This window comes from Varanus komodoensis, unplaced genomic scaffold (assembly GCF_004798865.1).
Source record: "Varanus komodoensis strain SLA01 unplaced genomic scaffold, ASM479886v1 scaffold28, whole genome shotgun sequence".
NCBI lineage: Eukaryota > Metazoa > Chordata > Lepidosauria > Squamata > Varanidae > Varanus > Varanus komodoensis.
This window is the reverse complement of record NW_025335727.1, coordinates 14,233,534-14,253,375: the sequence shown is the minus strand read 5'-3', so window position 1 is coordinate 14,253,375 and position 19,842 is coordinate 14,233,534. Positions and strand designations below refer to the sequence as shown.

At 37.1% G+C, this 19,842-nt stretch overlaps 1 protein-coding gene across 1 annotated transcript in view; it reads left to right on the top strand.

Annotated features, from left to right (window-relative positions):
- RSRC1 (arginine and serine rich coiled-coil 1) overlaps positions 1-19,842 on the top strand; it is a 185,498-nt gene that overhangs the window by 60,842 nt on the left and 104,814 nt on the right. Inside the window, exons 5-6 of the mRNA XM_044434411.1 lie at positions 1,688-1,745; positions 19,776-19,812. Of these exons, the coding sequence (XP_044290346.1) occupies positions 1,688-1,745; positions 19,776-19,812 (95 nt within the window). The remainder of the gene's footprint in view (positions 1-1,687; positions 1,746-19,775; positions 19,813-19,842) is intronic.

The following is a 19,842-nucleotide window of genomic DNA, read 5'->3' as shown; positions in this document are numbered from 1 at the left end:
ATCCGAGCTGTACACTTGTAAGGAAGAGCAGGGATAATCACCTAAATCTAATTATGGGTTAAAAGAGGCCATGACTGTGATGTGGCAGGGAGACACCTTACTGTATCAATCCTGTTTGCATTAGAAAAATAAGGTTGTCATATTGATTATTCAAATTAGCTTGTATTGGCCATGGCTCACTGGCTTATATCGCAGCTGAAGCACTTGAAGAGCCCAGCTTTTCAGAGAAGACCTATGCCTATAGCATATATTATTTGCTATCTTGTTTGCTAATATAGGGGTTTAAAAACCAAGAATGAGAGAGTTTTTATTGCAAGAATTAAAGGTTAAATGAACCATTAGAAACTGCTCATGTGTGATTTAGTAGCCCCAAAAAGTGTTGGCCAAAGGAAGGCTAACAAAAAATAAGTAGTGAAGCTAATAATTATTAAATAATTTTGCACTAGCTCCTTACAAAAGAGTAAGCAATAATTAAACAACATTTATACATTTTGGGAAGAAAGGATATTCTGGCTGGCTGACAGAATTAAGAATCTCCAAGTTCTCAGCTTGAATCTTACCTCTACCTCTTCCATGAATTAACTATCCTAGAGTCTTGGTTCACTGTCTGCAGTATGAGGGATAAGAATAGGGACCTGCTGTACAGGGTTGTTGTAAAGATACAATAATATCACACATACTAGTTTTTCATCCTTCTAAAGCACTATTTAAATGTTAAGTATTTACTTGTGGTAGAAATAAATGAGTTCTCATAACTTGGTGCTACAGCACTGTGTTCTTCAATTCCCTCCATTGGATATCTATGTGTTCCACAAGAGATGGGGAATTGACTTAGTCCCAGGTGTCTACTTCTAGGAATGTAAGCATGCTGAAGCATTTAGTTTTTTTTTACATATGCACTTTTCACAAAGCAGCATATTAAAGTAGATCAAACAACATCAGAACTCAAGAAGAGCCATACTGGATCATTCTGAGGGTCTATCTAGTCCAACATTGTGTTCACATTCTAGACATTCAGCTGCTCATGGGAAACTCACAAGCTGGACATTAATGTGACAACATCTTTGTACCCAGGTTCTCCGACAACTCATGTAGTGGAGATAGCAAATAAACATTGCAACCAGCAGGCAATTTTTAAAGCCATCCAAGTAGGTAGTCATCACTGTGTCTCATGGAAATGAATTGTTTTCTATTCTTTAACCAGTTTCTGATCTATAAGTGGACCTTTTCTCTAATTCCATTAATGTTAAGCTTGCTCAGAAGCAGTTGGTGCATGATTTTGTTAAAACCCTTCTGGAAGCCCATGTAAACAATGTCTGCCAGATTGCCCTTTTCCACAGTTTATTGACACTTTCAAAAAATTTTGAAAGGTCAGTGAGACAGGACCTACATTTGCAGAAGCCATGTTGATTCTTTTTCAACAGGAATTGTCCCTCTATATTGTCACTAATTTTATCTTTCTTGGTACTTTCAATTAATTTATACAGTGTCTATGTTAAGTGTACTGGTCTTTAATTTTCCAGATCATTTCTTTTTCAAAATTACTCTTTACATTGGCCGTTCTTCAGTATAGAGACTGGAAAACTTAATATTGAGAGATGTTAAACATTTTTGTGAAAAATCAGCACTTTCCCATTTCAGTTACTTAAGAGCTCTATGATGGAATGTACTTTTTTTTTTTTTACAGTTACTAACTATGAGAACGGAGAGAAGAGTTGGTTGTCCTGGCCTGTTTCTAAACTTATGTAGGTGCTTAACTCATTTGTGTGTTGATGCTGAGGCATTTAAATAGACTCATAGATGTACAACACTGTGCTGGACTGAATAGTTTTTTAGCTCATGTGAAATGCCTGGTGTTACTTTGACATGAGACTACACTGTTCAGATAACTGTTATACATCCTTTCTGGTCAAAGATATAATGATGGTTAAGGTGACTTGATCAGTTTGCATGTCCTACTAAGCCCCCCTTAGAATAAGCCACCGTGGGCTGCTTGTTTACTGCTAAGTTGATAGACAATTATGTACTCTGTGGCTTTCCATGACTTCATCCCCTCTTCAGTCTTGCTAAATCGTCCCAGCATGTATTCTAGGTGTCTTTCAGGCACAACTCTGTTTCCTTATTCCCTTTCTGCAATTGACTGTTTGGGATTGCTGGCTTCTTGGCCTCTGCCCTGTCAGATTGTCAAATTGAATTAATTTTTGAGTCCTTGTGAATGCAGTAATTTTTTAGTAATTTTTCTAGAAAACATTTCTTGCAAAAGAGTGCCTGTCTGCCATTTAGCGAAGCATACCCTGCCTTAATGTCCCTTTCATCCTCCACCTCTGTGCTTTCTCCACTACTGAATGGCTTAAAAAAAGACTGTTTCACATTCTACTGAAGTAAGAAACCACCCTTCCTTAAAGCATCTTCTTTCCTGCAGCTGCTCGATGCTTTCATGTTTCATGCTTGTTGCTTCTGTACTGCTCTGCATTGCTATCCGTCAGATAAAGATTGGAAAAGAGTTAATAGAATCTCAGAACAGTAAAGCTGAGGGAAAATCAGGCAAATTCCTAGCAGTGGACATTCATTCCTGTGCATTTGTGAGGAAAAAAATGCTGACTTATTCAGAATACTTTCTGGTGTCCTTTTCTTTTCAATTTTAGGAACACAGGATGGAGGACACTGAGGAAAGGTAGTGGTAGCATTAGCAAGATTACAAGAGCAGGGTCTGAGCAGCTGTCTAGCTGTTCCTGACAATCTGCAATGAAATTGTCCTGTTAGTTTTCGACATCATGTGAAAACAGCCTGGGTTTAAACAGCCCCAAAACAAGCCATGAGTTCTCAGGTTGACTTGAAAAATAAGCTATCCTGTTGAAATGGCAGCAGATTTTTACATGCTGACACACCATGGTTGATAGTACATTGCATCATGCAATCCTTGTCAATAATAGCCCTGTGTAGAATAGGTATGAAGTTTTATTTTAAATAAAACATCAGACTTTAAGAATGCTTAAACCTGTTCTGAATTTTATGTCTGGATCATTACGTCACATCAACTCTTTTTCAAACATTAATCGGCTCCTTCCAACATCGTAGAAATACAGCCTTAAAGTGGAGAGGGACACATTGCATAAAAGATGGAAAATCGTATTTTCAATTAGAATGGTAGTCCCTTGAAATATGATTACTTAAAATTAAATTAACTGATAGACCCAAGGTGGGAAATCCATTTCAACCTGAAGGCTGTGGTTTTTTTTGTTGGTAACCTTCTGGGAGCTGTATGCCAGTTGTCAATTAGGGGCCAACTGTGGTAGAATGACAGTTCTGCCAAAAGTGAGTGGGTAGAATTTAAAAGTGGGTGTGTAAAAAGGATACCTTAATTGATTCTCTCTGTGCCATCTTATCTCTACACTCTCTCTTTTTAATGTAATTCTGAAGTGAAGATAAGACATGGCAGAGAAGGTATTGAATGGTCGAGTGTTTGTCTAGTGTTAATTCACACAATCACAGCACACCCATCATACAGAAAGTGTCTGTTGGGCATTTAGAAAGCTTGTGGTGCTTTGTTGGATATTCAGATATTCCCTAATTTGGGAATCTTTAGCGGCATGAGCTTTCTCAGGAAAAGAATGCAATGCACACAATGCACAAATGAACAGAAAACATTTAACTACTCTGCTCCTCTTTTGTTTTCTGTGAGAGGAGAAGGGAAATCTACATTGTAAATGTAAAGAAAAATCTTTTCCTTAAAACCTGCTAAGCCAGTGGACCTTTAGCATCTTAGTTCTACCCTAAAGTTAATGTACCTGGATGAAAGCAATTTCCCTGAAAGCCAGGAATCCAAAAGGAATGAGTGTAGATCTCATATTTGTCTCTCTTAGTCTCTAAAAAAATTGCTTTTCTTTGTGCTTGTGCATGTTTGCACACAGGTGAATTAGTTATCTCCCTTTCTTCATCATCATCATCCATCCTTCAGGGATTTTGCGGAGAGTGTGGTGGGGTCAATCACAACATTTGGCACTGGAGATAATTTGTGATTTAACCTTTTGCACTCTCTTTTCAGTCACTAAATCTGTTCCCTTCCCCAGCAAAAGCTCACTCTTCGATTTATGTCTGCAAAATGAGGATGCTATGGTGAGAGTGGGAAGGTAGGAGAAAGGAGGAGCCAACAAGGTGAGAAATGGTTTTGTCAGTGCTGGGATGCATGGCCAAGGGAAGTGCAAAGGGAAACTTCACAGGCTACATGGGAAATTTGCAGCACTGATGTGGCCCAGGACACTAATGGTTCCCTTTTTCAGTGGTAGATATAGATCCATATGTGTGTAGAGGCAGTGTATTAAATTAAAGGTATCTCAGTCACCAATTGCTATCTTTACCAATTCTTGTTTGCATGTAGAAAAAGTGGCCTCTTCCCAAGTAGAAGTGATCGCTAAGGTACTTCAAAGTGTATCCAAGGAAAAGCATTTGTATAAGTATAGCATGGATAACTTTGCTTTCATCAGAAACAAAAAACTAACAATCTATGTTGGAAGAAAATAGTGTTAATGTTAGGTTCCAATACCCTAGGTAAAAGTCTGTGTCTCAGAGGCTAGGCACAGGAACATTCATTAGGATTTATCTGCTGGTTAAGGGCTGATAATATACCTACCAGTGTCAAATCAGCATTTGCACAGCACCATGCTAGGCAGATGTGTTTTATTTATTTATTTAAAACATTTCTATGCCGCCCCCGTCACAACAAAGCTTCGGGGCGGCTTTTTTGTTTTACAGAGCAAGATGTGAGCATAGGGTATTGTCTGCCAATTTGTATACACGATATTGATAGCTGGTAACTCTTCTACAATTCAGTTGGTGGGTTTGTATTTCCCGACAATCCTTCATGATAAATAAGCATGATGGGTTGCCATGAAATTCCAAGTATATGCAATGAGCCTGACAGTTGACTGGGCTCATCCAGGTTACTTTCCTCCCTCTTCAAGCCTACTTTCATCTCTTTCTTCAGGCAGTATTCCAGGTGTCACTACAGAGAGGAATGGGGGTCCTGTTTGGTAGCCATGATTCCTAGCTGATTTAACAGCTCACCGCAACTGTTAAAAAATATCTGTGAATAGGGTTGATGCCCTTGAGTGCAGCAGGGAGGACTTGGAAGCTGATTAAGCACCCTTGCCTCTTGCTGCAGAGGAGACAGTGGTGCCTGACCCATTTTCATGCAGAAATGGGCAAATTAGCTCGGTAGTATTGCTGAAAGGAGCAGTGCTGCTTAGCTGATTTCCCCATTAGTGGGGGATGCTCCCTTCTTGGTGTGTCCTAACTAGCCCAGGCTCCCCCCTCCCCACTTCTTCAGGAGAGAAAGCCTCTCCTACAAGAAGGAGGACGCCTGGACTAGGCTGGGATGTGCTAAAAACAGAACATCTCTGCTTATCCCAGGTTCTCAGTTTGCCCCACTCTTGTCTGAGTAGCTTTCTTTCAAACAGGATCAAATAAAGAATAAGCCCACCACCTTGTGTGTGCTTGGGTGGTGGTTTGTGGAGCATCTTTCTTCCAAGCAGGAGTGAGGCAAGAATGAAGATGGTGCTTGCACCCATGGTCCCAAGGTGGTGCCTTGCAATTGTCCCTGCTCCTGCTCACATGTGAGATGTTTCCTCCCAGGTATGAGTGGGGAAGACAATCAGCTGAGCAGCAATACCCCATTTGGGCAGCCTCATCTAGCTGATTGGCCAGTCTTTTGTACCAAAGAAGATTTCCAAGGCAGGATACTAGAGGAGCATCCGACACTTCTGACAGCCATGCCAAACTGGGGCAGCTGTCAGCTTTAATTTCTGGCTATCTACTTTGCAAAAGCAGCAACTGCTATCTTGCCAGGCAATTCTCTTGTTCTGGAGCTTCTGTCACAATGAATTGTATTGTCCCTACTCGGATGATGCAACAAACAATTCAGATAGGAAGAAACTTTGGAACAGACCATCATGTTGACAACTACAATAAATCACAGTGTCTGATAAGACCATTCGAACAACAGAACAGGCAGACATGTTGTTCATAACTTGTTGCTTTTCTTGTCATGGAAACCCAGTCTCTATGTGCAGATTTTGGTGTCTGATTCAGAATCTGGACAATGAGAGAAGATCTAGAAAATTCTGTGCTTTTAACATTATAACACCCATGCAAATGATAGAAAAATCATGGTATTATTCATCTTCTTTAGTCATATTCCACTACTGTAGTCTGGAGAAGGACAGTGAAAGGAAGAAGATGGAAGGAAATATCACAAATCCAAAGATAGATCCAAGATGGCCTCTGGTCAACTGCTGTGTTCTAGTGTCTAATTTTGATTTGTTATTTGAAAAGAAATGCTCTGAAGATGGCCACCATTCATCTACCTTCTATCCCCTTCTGATGCTAGTTTGCAGATGTCACACGGCTTAATATACCTAGTGCTACTTAAATTGGATAGTGGAAAAGCAGTTGAGGAATGCAACTGGGGGAAAACATGGATAATAAATCTAATTAAATAGATTTCTTGTGATTTTGATAAGCTGCTACTTGTCTATAACTGAGTCCATGGAGATGTGGTTTTTTGGATGCATTGTATAATAATTGTATAATTACTTCCCCCCACCCTTGTTTTTTTTTTTTAAGTAAATGGTCAAGGGCACAATCTTGCACATGTTTAGAGAGAGAAAAAATCTTACAATTCTCAGCATGTCCCAATGAGGATAGGATGGTCTATTTATTTTTTATTTTATTTATTTCATCTTTACGCTGCTCAACAGCCAAAAGGCTCTCTGGGCAGTTTGGGGGATTTTTAAATCTAGCCCATAATATTTAATTAGATCTAAACTGGATATTCAAAAGCTTTTCAGATTGATATACGTAAGAATGGTTAACTATTTGTATAAAATAAGTAATCAAACAGAAGAAAGACTATCTAAAATCTGTTTGGAGGAACAGAGACAATCTTTACACAGAAAATGTTGGTTGACAAAATGGATAGGTCAGACTGAATGAGAAGTGTGCCATCAGTGGTAAAACAATGTGAAATAAAATAACAAAACGCAAAAATTATGGAAGCAGGAAGAAATGTGGTCCTGGGAGTAATGGAGGCATGGTCATTTCACACATTGGATATTTTAAATAAGCAACAAATATTTGACAGGGAGCAGCTTCTGTGCAAATATATATAGAATGAAGCACACATTGCTGATTCAGACTTGAACTGCTAGTTGGTTAGTATCTAGGAAGGCATGCTTCTTTTAGTTTAGAATTGTTGTGTTACTTCATTTCCCCAACTTGCTGAACACTCTTGGATGCATTCCAGTGGGGTTATTGCCAAACAAGATTTAGATTTTGCTCTATAATTTTGATTGATTCATTTTCTTTATGTTTAGTCCACTTCCTTGCTTTCTTTCCTCTCCAAGCAAAATCACTCTTTCTCTCTCTTGTTTTGTGAATACACATGCTATTTTATTGTCCAGTCACTTGGGCATTGGAAATTACATTGAAAAGACCCCAAAGATAAAGCAAGCAGAAACATGCAATGCACTCATAATTAACATTTCACATAAAACAAACCAGATCAAACCAGATATGGACAGACAGCAAAACTGTGATTTGTATAATGTTCCCTTTTCTTTCCTGCCTGAAGGGCAAACTATTCATGTAATGAACTTCTGATAATCTTGTGGTAAACAGCCTAGCCAACATGTTGGTAGATTTATCCTTGGACAATTAAAGTTGCATAAGCATAATTGTCATCCTTGCTTTATATAGATGACAGAATAGCTGATAATGAATACATCTTTCATGTCTCCAGAATTACAAACCAAGTCTATTCTTATATTGACTCTCCCATGAAATAATTTAACATTCATCATCAGAAGAACAAATATTTCTCATTTTGTGGATATGAAGTGAGGCTAAATCATTGATTCATGTCCCCCCAATAGATAAGAACTATAACTATGGGGCCACTTAAATTTTCTGCAACTTTCTGCTCTTGAGCATCTGACTTCCAAATTTCTGATTTTATTTCATACCTAGTTCAGCAGAAGAACTGAAATTGACTGTAGACTATAATGCTAATGTTCACTAGGCATTTCAAGTGGTGTTGTTGTAAAAAGCATGATTATCCATGTGATTTCAAATAGTGCTTTACTGAACAATTCTTGGATAATAACTTGGTAAGTTTTTGAAGCTATCATGAACTATCATGTTTTTCACTCACCAATCTAGACTTGGAGTGATTTTAAAAAACAGTGGTAGACTAATTACCATACTGATATCTTACATGTATTTGAGCAGCTGAAGATATTTTTATCTACAGTGAAAATTTCTCAGGTGACATTATGAAGATTATAAGAATAAAATACTCGTATTAATGGTTTCTGCACTGAGTGGAAAGGACAATACAGCAGCAATAAGACACTTTTTTATTTGATAATTTACTGTACAGAATGTTCATTGAAAATTGATATTTGGGGGAAGACATTGTGTATGGGCAACAAAACTGAGGCTGAAGAACCTGAATTCATTTTAGAGAATTGTATATTGAAATTGTACACTGAAGTTATGAGAAGACAGCAACACCTCCATGATTATTATATTGCTTTTCCAATATTTATATTGGGTTCGATCCAAACCAGACTTTTCCAGGCCATTTCCCTGCAGCCCTTTGGCTCTCCTGAAAACCAGTGGATAGAATGGAGCACCAAGACTGCAGAGGATAGGGAACACCTAATGATTTGACAGTCCAAGTGCTTTTCCACTCTTGCAAGACACGTTTGCATCCAAGCCATTGCTATGTAATTTTTATGCTTTCTTAGAAAACATTGATATTCATCTGATTCATCACCTAAATTTTATAATATTTCAACTAAAGTGACACTTTGTAGTAACCGAAAACTATTTCTTGTTCAAAGAAAAATGTGTTTTCACATAGAATTTTGTGAGTTTAATGTACACAAACAATAACACTTTTAGGAAGAATATTAAAAAACATACTGAACTGAAAAAGTGTTAAAATACCATTGATTTAAAGAAATGTTCTGATATTTCTATTTCAAATATATGAATTAATATAAGCAGACCATATGTCTGAATTGGTATCCTGAGGAAACTGTAAGATACACATTCAAATATAGAAAAAAGCAGTGAGATCATCTGTCCACTGAATAATAGCTGATGGGTATTTATCCTTCTAAATTTGAAGTTTCTTTCTAACTCTTAGGGCTCTCAGAGTCTATTTTTGGTGCTTTGTTACAAGTACATATTTTAAAGAAACAATAATGAAGACAAATATTAATTATGCTATATCCAGAAAAATATGACCTAGTTGTTTGATAAATGATAATATAATGGCCCATAGTTTTATTTCAGTTGAAGTTTGTTTCACAGTTTTTAAATTTACTTCATATTTAGTGAACAGGAACATATTTTATATTTTCTTTGTTAGTGGCACTTCTGGGATTTTACTTTATTCAAAATTAAAGTTTAGAAATAATTTACTCAAAAATGTGTTGTCTTATGAGCAATTTAAAGATAAAAAAGTTTTCTAGAGGTGTTTGTTTAATACAATTTTTTTTTTAAAAAAAGTATGTCTGATTCATTCTTGTGTGCCAAATGCTTTTAAAACAACAGACTGAGGACCTGAAGGAATAGAGGAAATGAATGGACACCAATGTGTCCAAATATCTCATTTTGCCTAAAAGCAAGTGCCGGCAGATAAATGCCCATAAAGGGATTTTTTTCCTTAAGCCCCGTGGATTTTTTTTTGCAAGTTTTTTGTGTGAGTTAGAAATGAAAACCATTCATCTAGTGCCCCAAAGAACGGCCTTATTGAATGGAATAACAGTGTAATGTACCATTGAAGGCAGGATTGAAAGTGATTATCTTGTTAACTCTTGACAGTTACCGCCAGCTTGAAATAGAACTGGCAGGCTTGATTTGCAAATGAATTACAGCTTTTTCATTTTGTGCCAGGATCATCTTTTTATATTCTGATATGACAGATGCTGTGTTCCCAGCTTTTGTTTCTCTTCAGTTTTATACTTGCAAATAAAAAACAAAAGATTACGATAGTAATTTTATTTGCATCTTTTCTGTAGGAGTTTATTCTTTGTGGAGAAGTTTTTAATCTTATATTTCCAAACATTTGTTTAAGAATACTTATTGTTACTAGCAGAATGAAATTCCATTAATTTTAAGTACAGTAGTAATTAGGTGAATGTGATATATTTATATGCTTTCTGAAAATGGAAAATCAATTAGGCCTTTGCACTTATAATGTCAGCTTTTCATGTAATCCACTGATGGTAGTACATATTACTTGTATCTGATGGTAGCCTAACAAAATACTATTCTTATATTTCACAAGAATTTTGGCACTGGAAAGTCCATATTTTGCTTCATTCTAAGTGTTATATATATCCCTCTGTTTATGAATATGGATCATAACATAGATATAATAATTGTCAGGCAATGTTATATGCATTGCATTAATCTTTAGCGCATTGTTCTGATCTATTTACTTTTGTTAGCCTTTTAAATAAAGTGTTAAAACAAATATTCTGTGCAATGATATTCTCTCTTGTAACTAATTTCTGGGAGTATATTTAGGTGATGACTCTGACAGTCACTTTTTTTTTTAACTTTTCAGCAGACCACATTTCTTTCTATCATTTGATTTTTATTAGTAACTTTTCATATAACATCATTTTAGGGCATAGCCCTGTGGGGTTGACCATAAGCTCCCCAAATCAGAGATATAAATGTTAAATCACTGTTCAATGGTATCTCAGACAGGAAGGCAAGAAGCTACAGTAACTTTAATATACCTCATATCCTGGTCACTCCAGTACCTGTTCCCCCAACCTATCAAACTGGCTTTGGTTCTCCCTTTCTGGGGTCTTTTATGCACCAGAGCTTAAGTTGGAGCTGGAAATCCAAATTATCCAACAGTATCTCAGACAAAGTTTGGAATCATAAGATTGTTCCCTAACAGATTTTTCTCTTTAAGCAGGTGAGAAAGTTTAGAGATAATTTAATGAAATCCAAATGGTGTTGAAAATGAGGTTACTAGTTGTAGTGGTTTTGTGAAATGCAGTAGATATTTTGCTCATTAGAATTAGTCTTTATTACACCTCAACACTACTGTGCCTCAATGGTGGTGTGAGGAAAGAGACATATGGCGTGCAAGGAAGGGAGGAGGCTCGGTCTACAGAATTACACTGATTCCAGTTGGTGTTCCAGCCTCCTTCCCTCCCTTCCCCTCCCTGGTGCTGAGTCCAGATGCCCAAAAATAGTACAGGATAAAATACAGGATGCAACATGTGGTAGTGGCAGAGATTACCTTTGACACACCTTGCTTGTGCTTTTGGGTGCTCATAAACCTCTAAATTTGGAAGTTTCTGAGCATTTATCAAGGAGTTGATTGGATTGTTCCTTTAAGGCTTCAAAAAGAGATACCATTTCAGTATGTCCACTGGACAACACTGCTGTAGGACACTAAAATGCATTTTTTAAACTCCTAGTTTGAATGTCATACCTTTTGTACAGAATCAATCTTTGGTCTTTGTTGAATGTGGCCATTTATTCACTCTACACAAAGTGCTCAAGAATTGTTCAATTGTCTATGTTGTAACTGGAAAGAAAGTTCTGTAAGGACAGATACTTTAATTTCAGGGAACAATTTAGCACGGTCCAATATAAAGGTCATGTTACACATGTCATACAATGATGGGTGTATTTCCTTGGGCTTGTTTGTTTGTTATGTCCATAACCCATACCAAATAGCAAGTTTATTCCCAAAGTTTTCAATTCCCTAATTTATTAAGTGGAATTGACATGAGCTTTAAAGTTTTTTCCCCCTTCATCATGGTACATCGGAGGTGGAAATAGTTTCAGCAAAGTATAAACAGGTTAGTTTACATCACTAAAAAGAAGTGTTGATAAGATGGGAATTAGATAGACAACCCATAGATTGGATAGGATGGTTGGCACATTTTTTTCTATTGTATGGTTTATCTGGCTTTAAATTCTACATCTACTTCAAAGCCCATATGTATGAATGCACAGATGACTACTTGAAGAACAGTTACAGGTAAGCAACCTTGTAAGAATTCCTAGTTTATATCAAGAACTCTAATGCAGGAGCACATGGTTGCTTTGTATTCTTTACACTGAATTCAAAAGTAAGATGTGACAACTCCACCTGAAATCAATATACTGGAATGGTGATATATACATTTGTAAATAAATAAATATTCTTTGCAAGGCTTTGTGATAGTGGATGGAGGTGGAAATAGAACCAAGACCTGTGTAGGCAAGGAGTAGCTACTTGGCAAGATAAAATAGGACCTGAGGTAAAGGTAAATCAGGAATAGTGGAGGGTTAGCATCAGCAAAGGTGCATCAGAATCAGAGACAAAAGGGGAAGCAGGTACAAGGTGAAGGTCAAGACATAAATGCAGACACTGCGAGATTGGAGACAACCACCAAGACAGGAACATGAAGACTCATGTCTTTATGGCAAAGTTTGATCCCCTATGGCTCCTAGGTGGTGTACATAATTGGACTGGCCCTAATCCTGCAAGCAGGTCTGATGCAAGTACTTGGAAGGTAAACCAGGGTGCCCTGTCTGTCAGGCCAGCAGAGGTACCTGCAAAGCTCTCCAGATCCTGACAGTCACAAACAATGCTTTACTTCAACAAGTAAGCATGCTTTATCATTAGTTGTTTGAAGCCATGCTGATTTAGAAGTGGTCTGTTGGCAAGCACATTTTCTTCACAGGAGTGTATGTTACAGATTCAGACAACATTTGGGTCTGTTGGTTTCTGTTCTAGAAAGGACAAGGGTGAATGTCATGCTATCTGGTCGGTTGTGGTGGACGGGGCATTTTTTACTTAGCTTGCCCAAGCAAATGGACAGAATATTGGGGTTGTTTGGCTAGACAGATTAATCTGAGTGAAGTACCAGTCTTGAACTCTGATCTTTAGATAGATAGATGGAACGATGGGTAGTTAAGGTTGTAAAAGTAATATGTTAGACTATATTTTCAACATTAAGTGATTTCTGTCAGCATGATATTATATTGCTGCTCTCTCTGTTTTGTTTTGTAGTGGACATTGGTGTTATGACTATTCTGTCCTTGGATCTGGGCCTTTTCTGTGTAACCATTCTTGTCTTTCATTTCTTCTCCTTTAGGGCCTAAGTTAACTTCTTGTTTTTTCATGACATGTACCAGTTATATTTACAGTTAATTATTGCTGTAGGAGGCACCTTTTCTTTTTTAATATATTGGAAACCATTTGATCAGGGGAAGAGTCTGATCTGAGCAGAAAAGACCATGATTTAGTACAAATGAACAAATAGGCCCAATTATATAAAAAGAGACCAGATTTTCTCTTTTATTTATAAAAATAAATTGATTTTTTTAAAAAAAGAGATTATATCTTTTTAAAATAAATATTCCCAAGTAAGTAATGAAATCTGGGCAAAGTCTAAATTGCAACTTAGCCAGTACCATAATTGACATTAATTCAGACTTTGACCAGTTAATAGAAGAACCAGACAAAGGGCTAGAAGTATTGATTATCTACATCAAAGCTGGTATAGATGATTGGAATTTCAAGATAAATATTAAAAGATCATTTTCATAAAGAATACATTTAAATAGAACTCCACCTACATGACATTCTGAAATTCCTCCTGCAGAAAGGACTGGAGTCACCTTAAAGAATTGCCTTCCAATTCCATCCCAGTCAGGTGAACCAGGATCCCATGGTCAATGGTGTATAAAGCTGCCAAGACTTCCTTCAAAGCTGCCAGCACTTGGGGCACACAGACTCTGTCTAATCCCCAGTATCTATCATCTACCAAAGCAGTCTCTGTCTCATAAACAGGCCGGAAGCATCTTTGAAATGGATTAGATTTACATAGTTTAGAGCCAGTGAAATTATTAGAGGTCATTGTGGACATGATGCAAACTCAACTGAGTGGAAAGCTTGCCTATTTATACTGTTTATGTACTTCTGGGTCTAGGAGATAGCTCATTGTTTTGAAAAGCAGTGAAGATATAGGATAGGTGGGAAAGAAAATAAGAAGCAAATGATATTTCATACCAAGTATCATAATATATTAAGCTTGCAATCTACATCTGAGAAAAAACAATTGAATACTTCTGTGCATTTAAATGTTACTGGATTCTACCTGTCGTGCTTCATTTGCTAACAATTTGAGAGACCAGCCCATGTATTGTTGGTGGCATAGAACTGGGTTTACCCAAGTTAACATATTTATTATCATATAAATTAATGATGGCAAGCCCTTCTTCTTGTGCCCTATTTTAAAGCAATTAACTGTGAACATTAATAGATCTATTGTTCTCTCCACTTAGTTACTTAGCCTGAATTGCAATCACTTTTAGTGTTTTCTGGTATTAGAAAGAAAAATTCCCTACATAGGAGTCCTGCCATGGCTTATGCCTATAAAATCATTCCAAATGTTTGTGACAATAATTCCTGAGTTCTGTTTCTCCAAATAATACATTAATTTCAGAGTACAGAATAAAAATGCATGTATCTCAGGAATTAATGCTTGGAATCCCATTAGCAGCTCAGGGCCATGCAAGGAGTTCTGTGTTTAGTTTTTTGAATGGCACATACCTCTGCACTATCACAAACTGCTTTGGGACTGCATTCAGTTTCAGATGCCACTTTTCACTTGACTTCTGTATTTTTATTTTTTTACCTTCTGTGACAGTACTGACTGGGTTTAGACAACACAATCGCATACTTAAGGGTTTAACATGGATTTAGTGTGGATGGCTATCGAATTGTAGAATAGGTTGCTTCTTTGTCTGAATCCAGCCAAGATAAACCATGTTGAACAACCCATCGTCCACAAGCCACTGGCAAACCATAGGTTCTTTTCCTGCTTTGTTCATGTTTAGCAAGCCATGGTTTTTATGTGATTGAGTTTGGACAGCACAATAACCCAGGTTTCAGCAACCCATAGTTCAGAAACACCCTATATATAGCCCTAGAGTTTGGGGTTCTATTAGTGAACCCAGTCACTGAATGAGTTGGTTTTCTACCACAGCTACCCTAACATCAAGAAGCTGCTAAATTCAGGGTAACTCTGAGAACTTAATGTATTATTTGATAAAGATTCCAATCAACTTAGGAACTTTTATGTGCTACACAGACAAACACACAGATCAAAGAGAAAGACCATACCCACTTGGGAAGGAAGGGGAGCTGTGATTAAAGCCCAGATATTTCTCTTAAAGCATCAAAGATTGTTTTTTTGATAAAAATAAGTGTAAAGTCTTCTTAGACTTTCTGAATTGTGTCCTTAATTATTAAAATTCTTGTCCATGTACGCAAGTTTAACTAGCTTTTATTGCATGTTACTGTACAATACATGAATGAAATCCACATGGCTTGAAGGGAAAGTTCCATTGAAAGTGACAGGTGCCACAAAGTTTATTTAGGACAACCTCAAGCATGTCTGTTAGTCTTATAATGTTTGACTTAGGTATGTTCAGCTACAGTACTCTCTGCTTCAAAACCTTGTGTTACACCAGTATTACTCTGTGCTCCTTCAACTACAAATTGGATGAACAGACAGTGACACTTTTTCAATATTATTACATTAAACCAAGTGGATTTTGATTGATAACCTAATATTCAACTAATGCAAAACATCAATCATGGCAAGTATATTAATTATTTAATATTGCAGTCTAATTCAGAAATCGATGTGCTGCATGAGGGGAAGGGAAACGCGCTGTTCCCAGAAGACTTAAGACAGGGAATGATTAAAAAAAAAGACCTGCTATACTCTCGTGTGTTAGCTCGATACTAATCTTTATTCATTTGCCAATAATCTCTTCCCATTTTCCACTTCAGGACCATTTTATCAGTTTTGAGATCTATAATTGAATTAAGTCTGCTTTCAGCACAGAGCAAAAAGAGTTGCACAAATATTGATGAAGTCATGACAGGGACAGCATAGGAGACAGACCACTAAAGAGGACAGATTTGATACCATTAGCTGGAAGTTCCCTGTATCAGTGACCTGGATCTTGCTTCCTAGCAATTAAGTTCATTAGGACCTTTGGCACCAAGCAGTATAAATACAGGACTTGAATTCTCTTTTAATAATGCATAGTGTAGTATAGTAAATTTTGATTATTATTGTAAGTGTTTGATGAATCCAACCTTTTCTGTGATGGATTTTTAAAACAATTTATACTGGACAAGAATGAATATCTGCTCCAACATTTAAAGTGGGAGAAACCTGCATCAAAATCATTATTGTGAGGTATTTATATAGAAGCTTCTAGAATGTATTTAAAGGACTATGCAATTAATGTTTTCTGCTGTACAGTTGATGTTCAAATAGTAATTTATTTGGATTAATCTGGTACTGTAGTTTTCCTGTTGTAATTTGCCCAGGTAGCAAATGTTGCTTGTGCTCTTTGTCCAAACTAATGGAAATTTCCTGATCTAATGAAACCTTCACAAGGAATTCATGCTTGTTATATCCTTTCTTTAATCTTGCCTCCTGAATACATCCAAATTATATTCATTTGATGCTTGTGCAGGATACTTGGCTCTTAGAAGTAAAGTTCTTTTAAGGCGCTTGAGTACTTGCCAAGTCACCTAAAAATTCCTCTTGGTCATCCAGATACTCTTCACAGGTAGGGCCAGGTCCAACTTATTACAGTAAGTTGAAGTGAGAAGCAACTGAGGCATGTGTTTCTACGCCCAGATCTGCATTCACTAGTAGCAACTCAGTTGACACATCAAGCTAAGCTTGGCAGAATTACTCTTTATGAAAGCTACCACCTGCATATCAAGTAGGACAACTGGGTCAACAAGTGCCTTCAAACTGTGAATCTGTTTTTTCAGAGGTAGTGCTGTTCTGTCCTAAACAGACTTATTTCTAGATTGGCATTCTTAGTGACCACAAGCTCCTTCACCTTGTTTGAGTTAAGCTTAATCTTCCCATAAACCACATCAAGTCTTTCACCTATTTCAGACTGAATTCAGAATCTCCACTGCATTCCAGGAATAAGATACAAGATGGAATCTTGTAAGCGAATGGCTATGGCATCAGTCAGAAATCCTTTTTGTAACCTGCTATTTAGAAAGGATCAGAACTACCATGAAATGATGTATCTGGAGATCATCCTTGATAGGTGGCCCAGAATAGGGAGAGGGAGAGGAGGGGAGAGGGAGAGGGAGAGGTTCCTTTGAGTTCCTGGTGTTAGTTCAGTCATTGTGTCCATGGTAGATTGTCTCATCTTACCTGAAACTTACCTGGGGGCCTTACATCTTTGCTGTCTGTGTCTTGGTCGCTTGACCACAATATGTTCATAATGGTGCTTACTTTTCTTGTTGGTGAATATAGTTACTTTCTTTCATGTGCCTGGATTGCTGAGCTGAATTTCTTTTTGTTATAGTATTTAAATTGTTTATTAATTTTGCTTTTTGTGTTTTGTGCCAAAATGTTTAATGTTGATAGAACTTTTTTTACAGAATGCTCAATTAGAGGATGTAAAATTTTGCTATAGTAGACAGTTCCAACTGAGAACAGCACACAGACATCTGTGGCAGTGTTAGCTGAAGGGTCAGGAGAGACAAATACTTTAATGTTAAATTGATTCATCCTGTTTGTTTCTTTTGGCTCTCCAGATTAATCCTCTAAATTCAAACTAGCAAATGGGCAGAAGGGAGTCTGAGTCATATTGTCTTTTCTAAAGAGGTTGCTGTGTTAGCCCATTGCCGCAAAAAATAAGTCTTATGGCATCTTAAGGACTAACAGATTTAATATTCATAGACTAGAATCACTTTATGTGTCTAATGCAGCAGTCTCTAGTCCACAAAGTATTAGGTCATAATAGAGTCATTAGTTTTCTAAAGTGCCACATAACTGTTGTTCGTGTTGCCGTGTGTTTCTGCATAGTAGGCCTGTCTTTTCACAGCCCAAGTTTTAGCTCTAGAATATTGGCTGCTTATTTGCTCCCTCTACCTTTGCAAAGGCAAGCAACATAGCTGTCTCTTAGACTTTAGGGAAATAGCTCACCCATTGCACTTTGGAGCTAACTATGCTCCAAATGGGGAGACCATTGCCTGGTTTCATTCCAAAGAGCCAAAGCTTTTGGATATATACAATTTATACCCCTTTCTGTCTGTAAATTGTACAGGGCTTGCTACAGCCTCATTAGGCTTTCCCACTACTCTTTCCTGTGTTATGTATCTGAATACCTTAATTTGTCTCCTCCCTCCTGCATAGTTGAAAGATGTGAAACTGGTTTTCCATGAGGGCTCCCGTGGTTCAATTTATCACTGTTACTTAAATTGGTGTCTTAAGGAGTGGGATACCAACTTATACAGAGTTTTGTCTAAAGGGGGAATAGAGTCTTACCAAGTCTGTGTATGCCCAGAGAGAAAAATAAAATAATTCCCACCATTCTCCATCCCATTTTTTTGGGGCAGGATGAGAATTGTAGGGTTTTGTTTTGTCTAAACATGAATAGAATTGGACCTTAATGTTTTAGGAACAGTTGTGAGGGAGGGATAGTGCATCTCCCCCTCCTGAGAGTAACAGACTTCCCTGTAGTTTCTTAGTGATGGCAATGAAGAGGAAGACTTTGCAGCTTGGTTTCTATTACCTGGACTTTTTGATGACCTGTTGAATTAGAGAATTTGAGTGAATTTTTTAAATGAAAAGTGTGTGATATGCTGACTATTCTAACAAACCTGGAAAATGTTTTGCTTTACCTGTAACAGAAAGAAGATGGCTTAATTAATGGTAAGGTATGTTCAGCATATGGTCTGAGGTTATACACCACAGTGCTACTAAGCCCCATGACATTGAGAATAAGTTCAGTTCTTAAGCTTGTTGGGACCTTGCTCAAAACAAACCTCTATCATTGGCTTTGGATAACGCAATGAATCCTTTCCATTTTAGGGAAATAGATATGTTGATACTAACAAGTTGAATACATTTTATATCATTTTTATTTTAAAAGCAACAGCAGTTGCATGCAAATAAAAGAACGTGTTCTGGCATTTTCAAAATTTTGTCACAAAAATGAAGACATATGCAAATTTAATGGCTGGGAAGTAAATTGTGAGGAAATTTGTGCAGCTGCATTAACTGTTACTGTAGATTTGCTGATTTCCCCTCCATTTACTTCCGAGGTCTTTCAGCATTTCCCAAAGTCTCGAGCTACTTCAGAATGCAGCGATACCAACTGCCTTCCCTTTTGGAGCATGCACTGCTAGAGGTTTTCTGACTTTCTTTTAATACCTTGAGCAGGCAGCTGAATGGAACCAGGTAAATGGTGCCTCATGGATGGTGGATGGTAAATACTGCTGGTGCTCCAGTTGCCCTTTTTTATTTTGCTAGGGTGATTTCCTTTACTTGTTCAGAATATTTGTATGTTTTTTGGACTGGAATATGCATGCAAATTTAATGACTGGGATGTAAGTGAAAGAGAATTCTGCATAAATTTAATGTCAGTTGCTACTTGGTACCTTAAGATGAAATTTGAGTTATGTTTTGTTGATTAGGTTTTAATAATTAAAACATTTTGGAATTGAATTAAACCAAAATTCTGCAATTTATAGTAACTATTTGCTTTTAATGGTCTTGGTTTGGATGTGAAAAGAAAGCCAGAAATACAGTATGAATTTCTTTTCTTTCGTAACTTTCCAAATTAAACCTAAATTAATACAGACAAAGGTTTAGTAACTATTTAGAACTTATGTTCTTCTGTTACAGGGATGCTGGAAACGTCAAAGCTGGATTAGAACATCTGGTAAGTTCTAATTTTCTCTTGAATATTTGC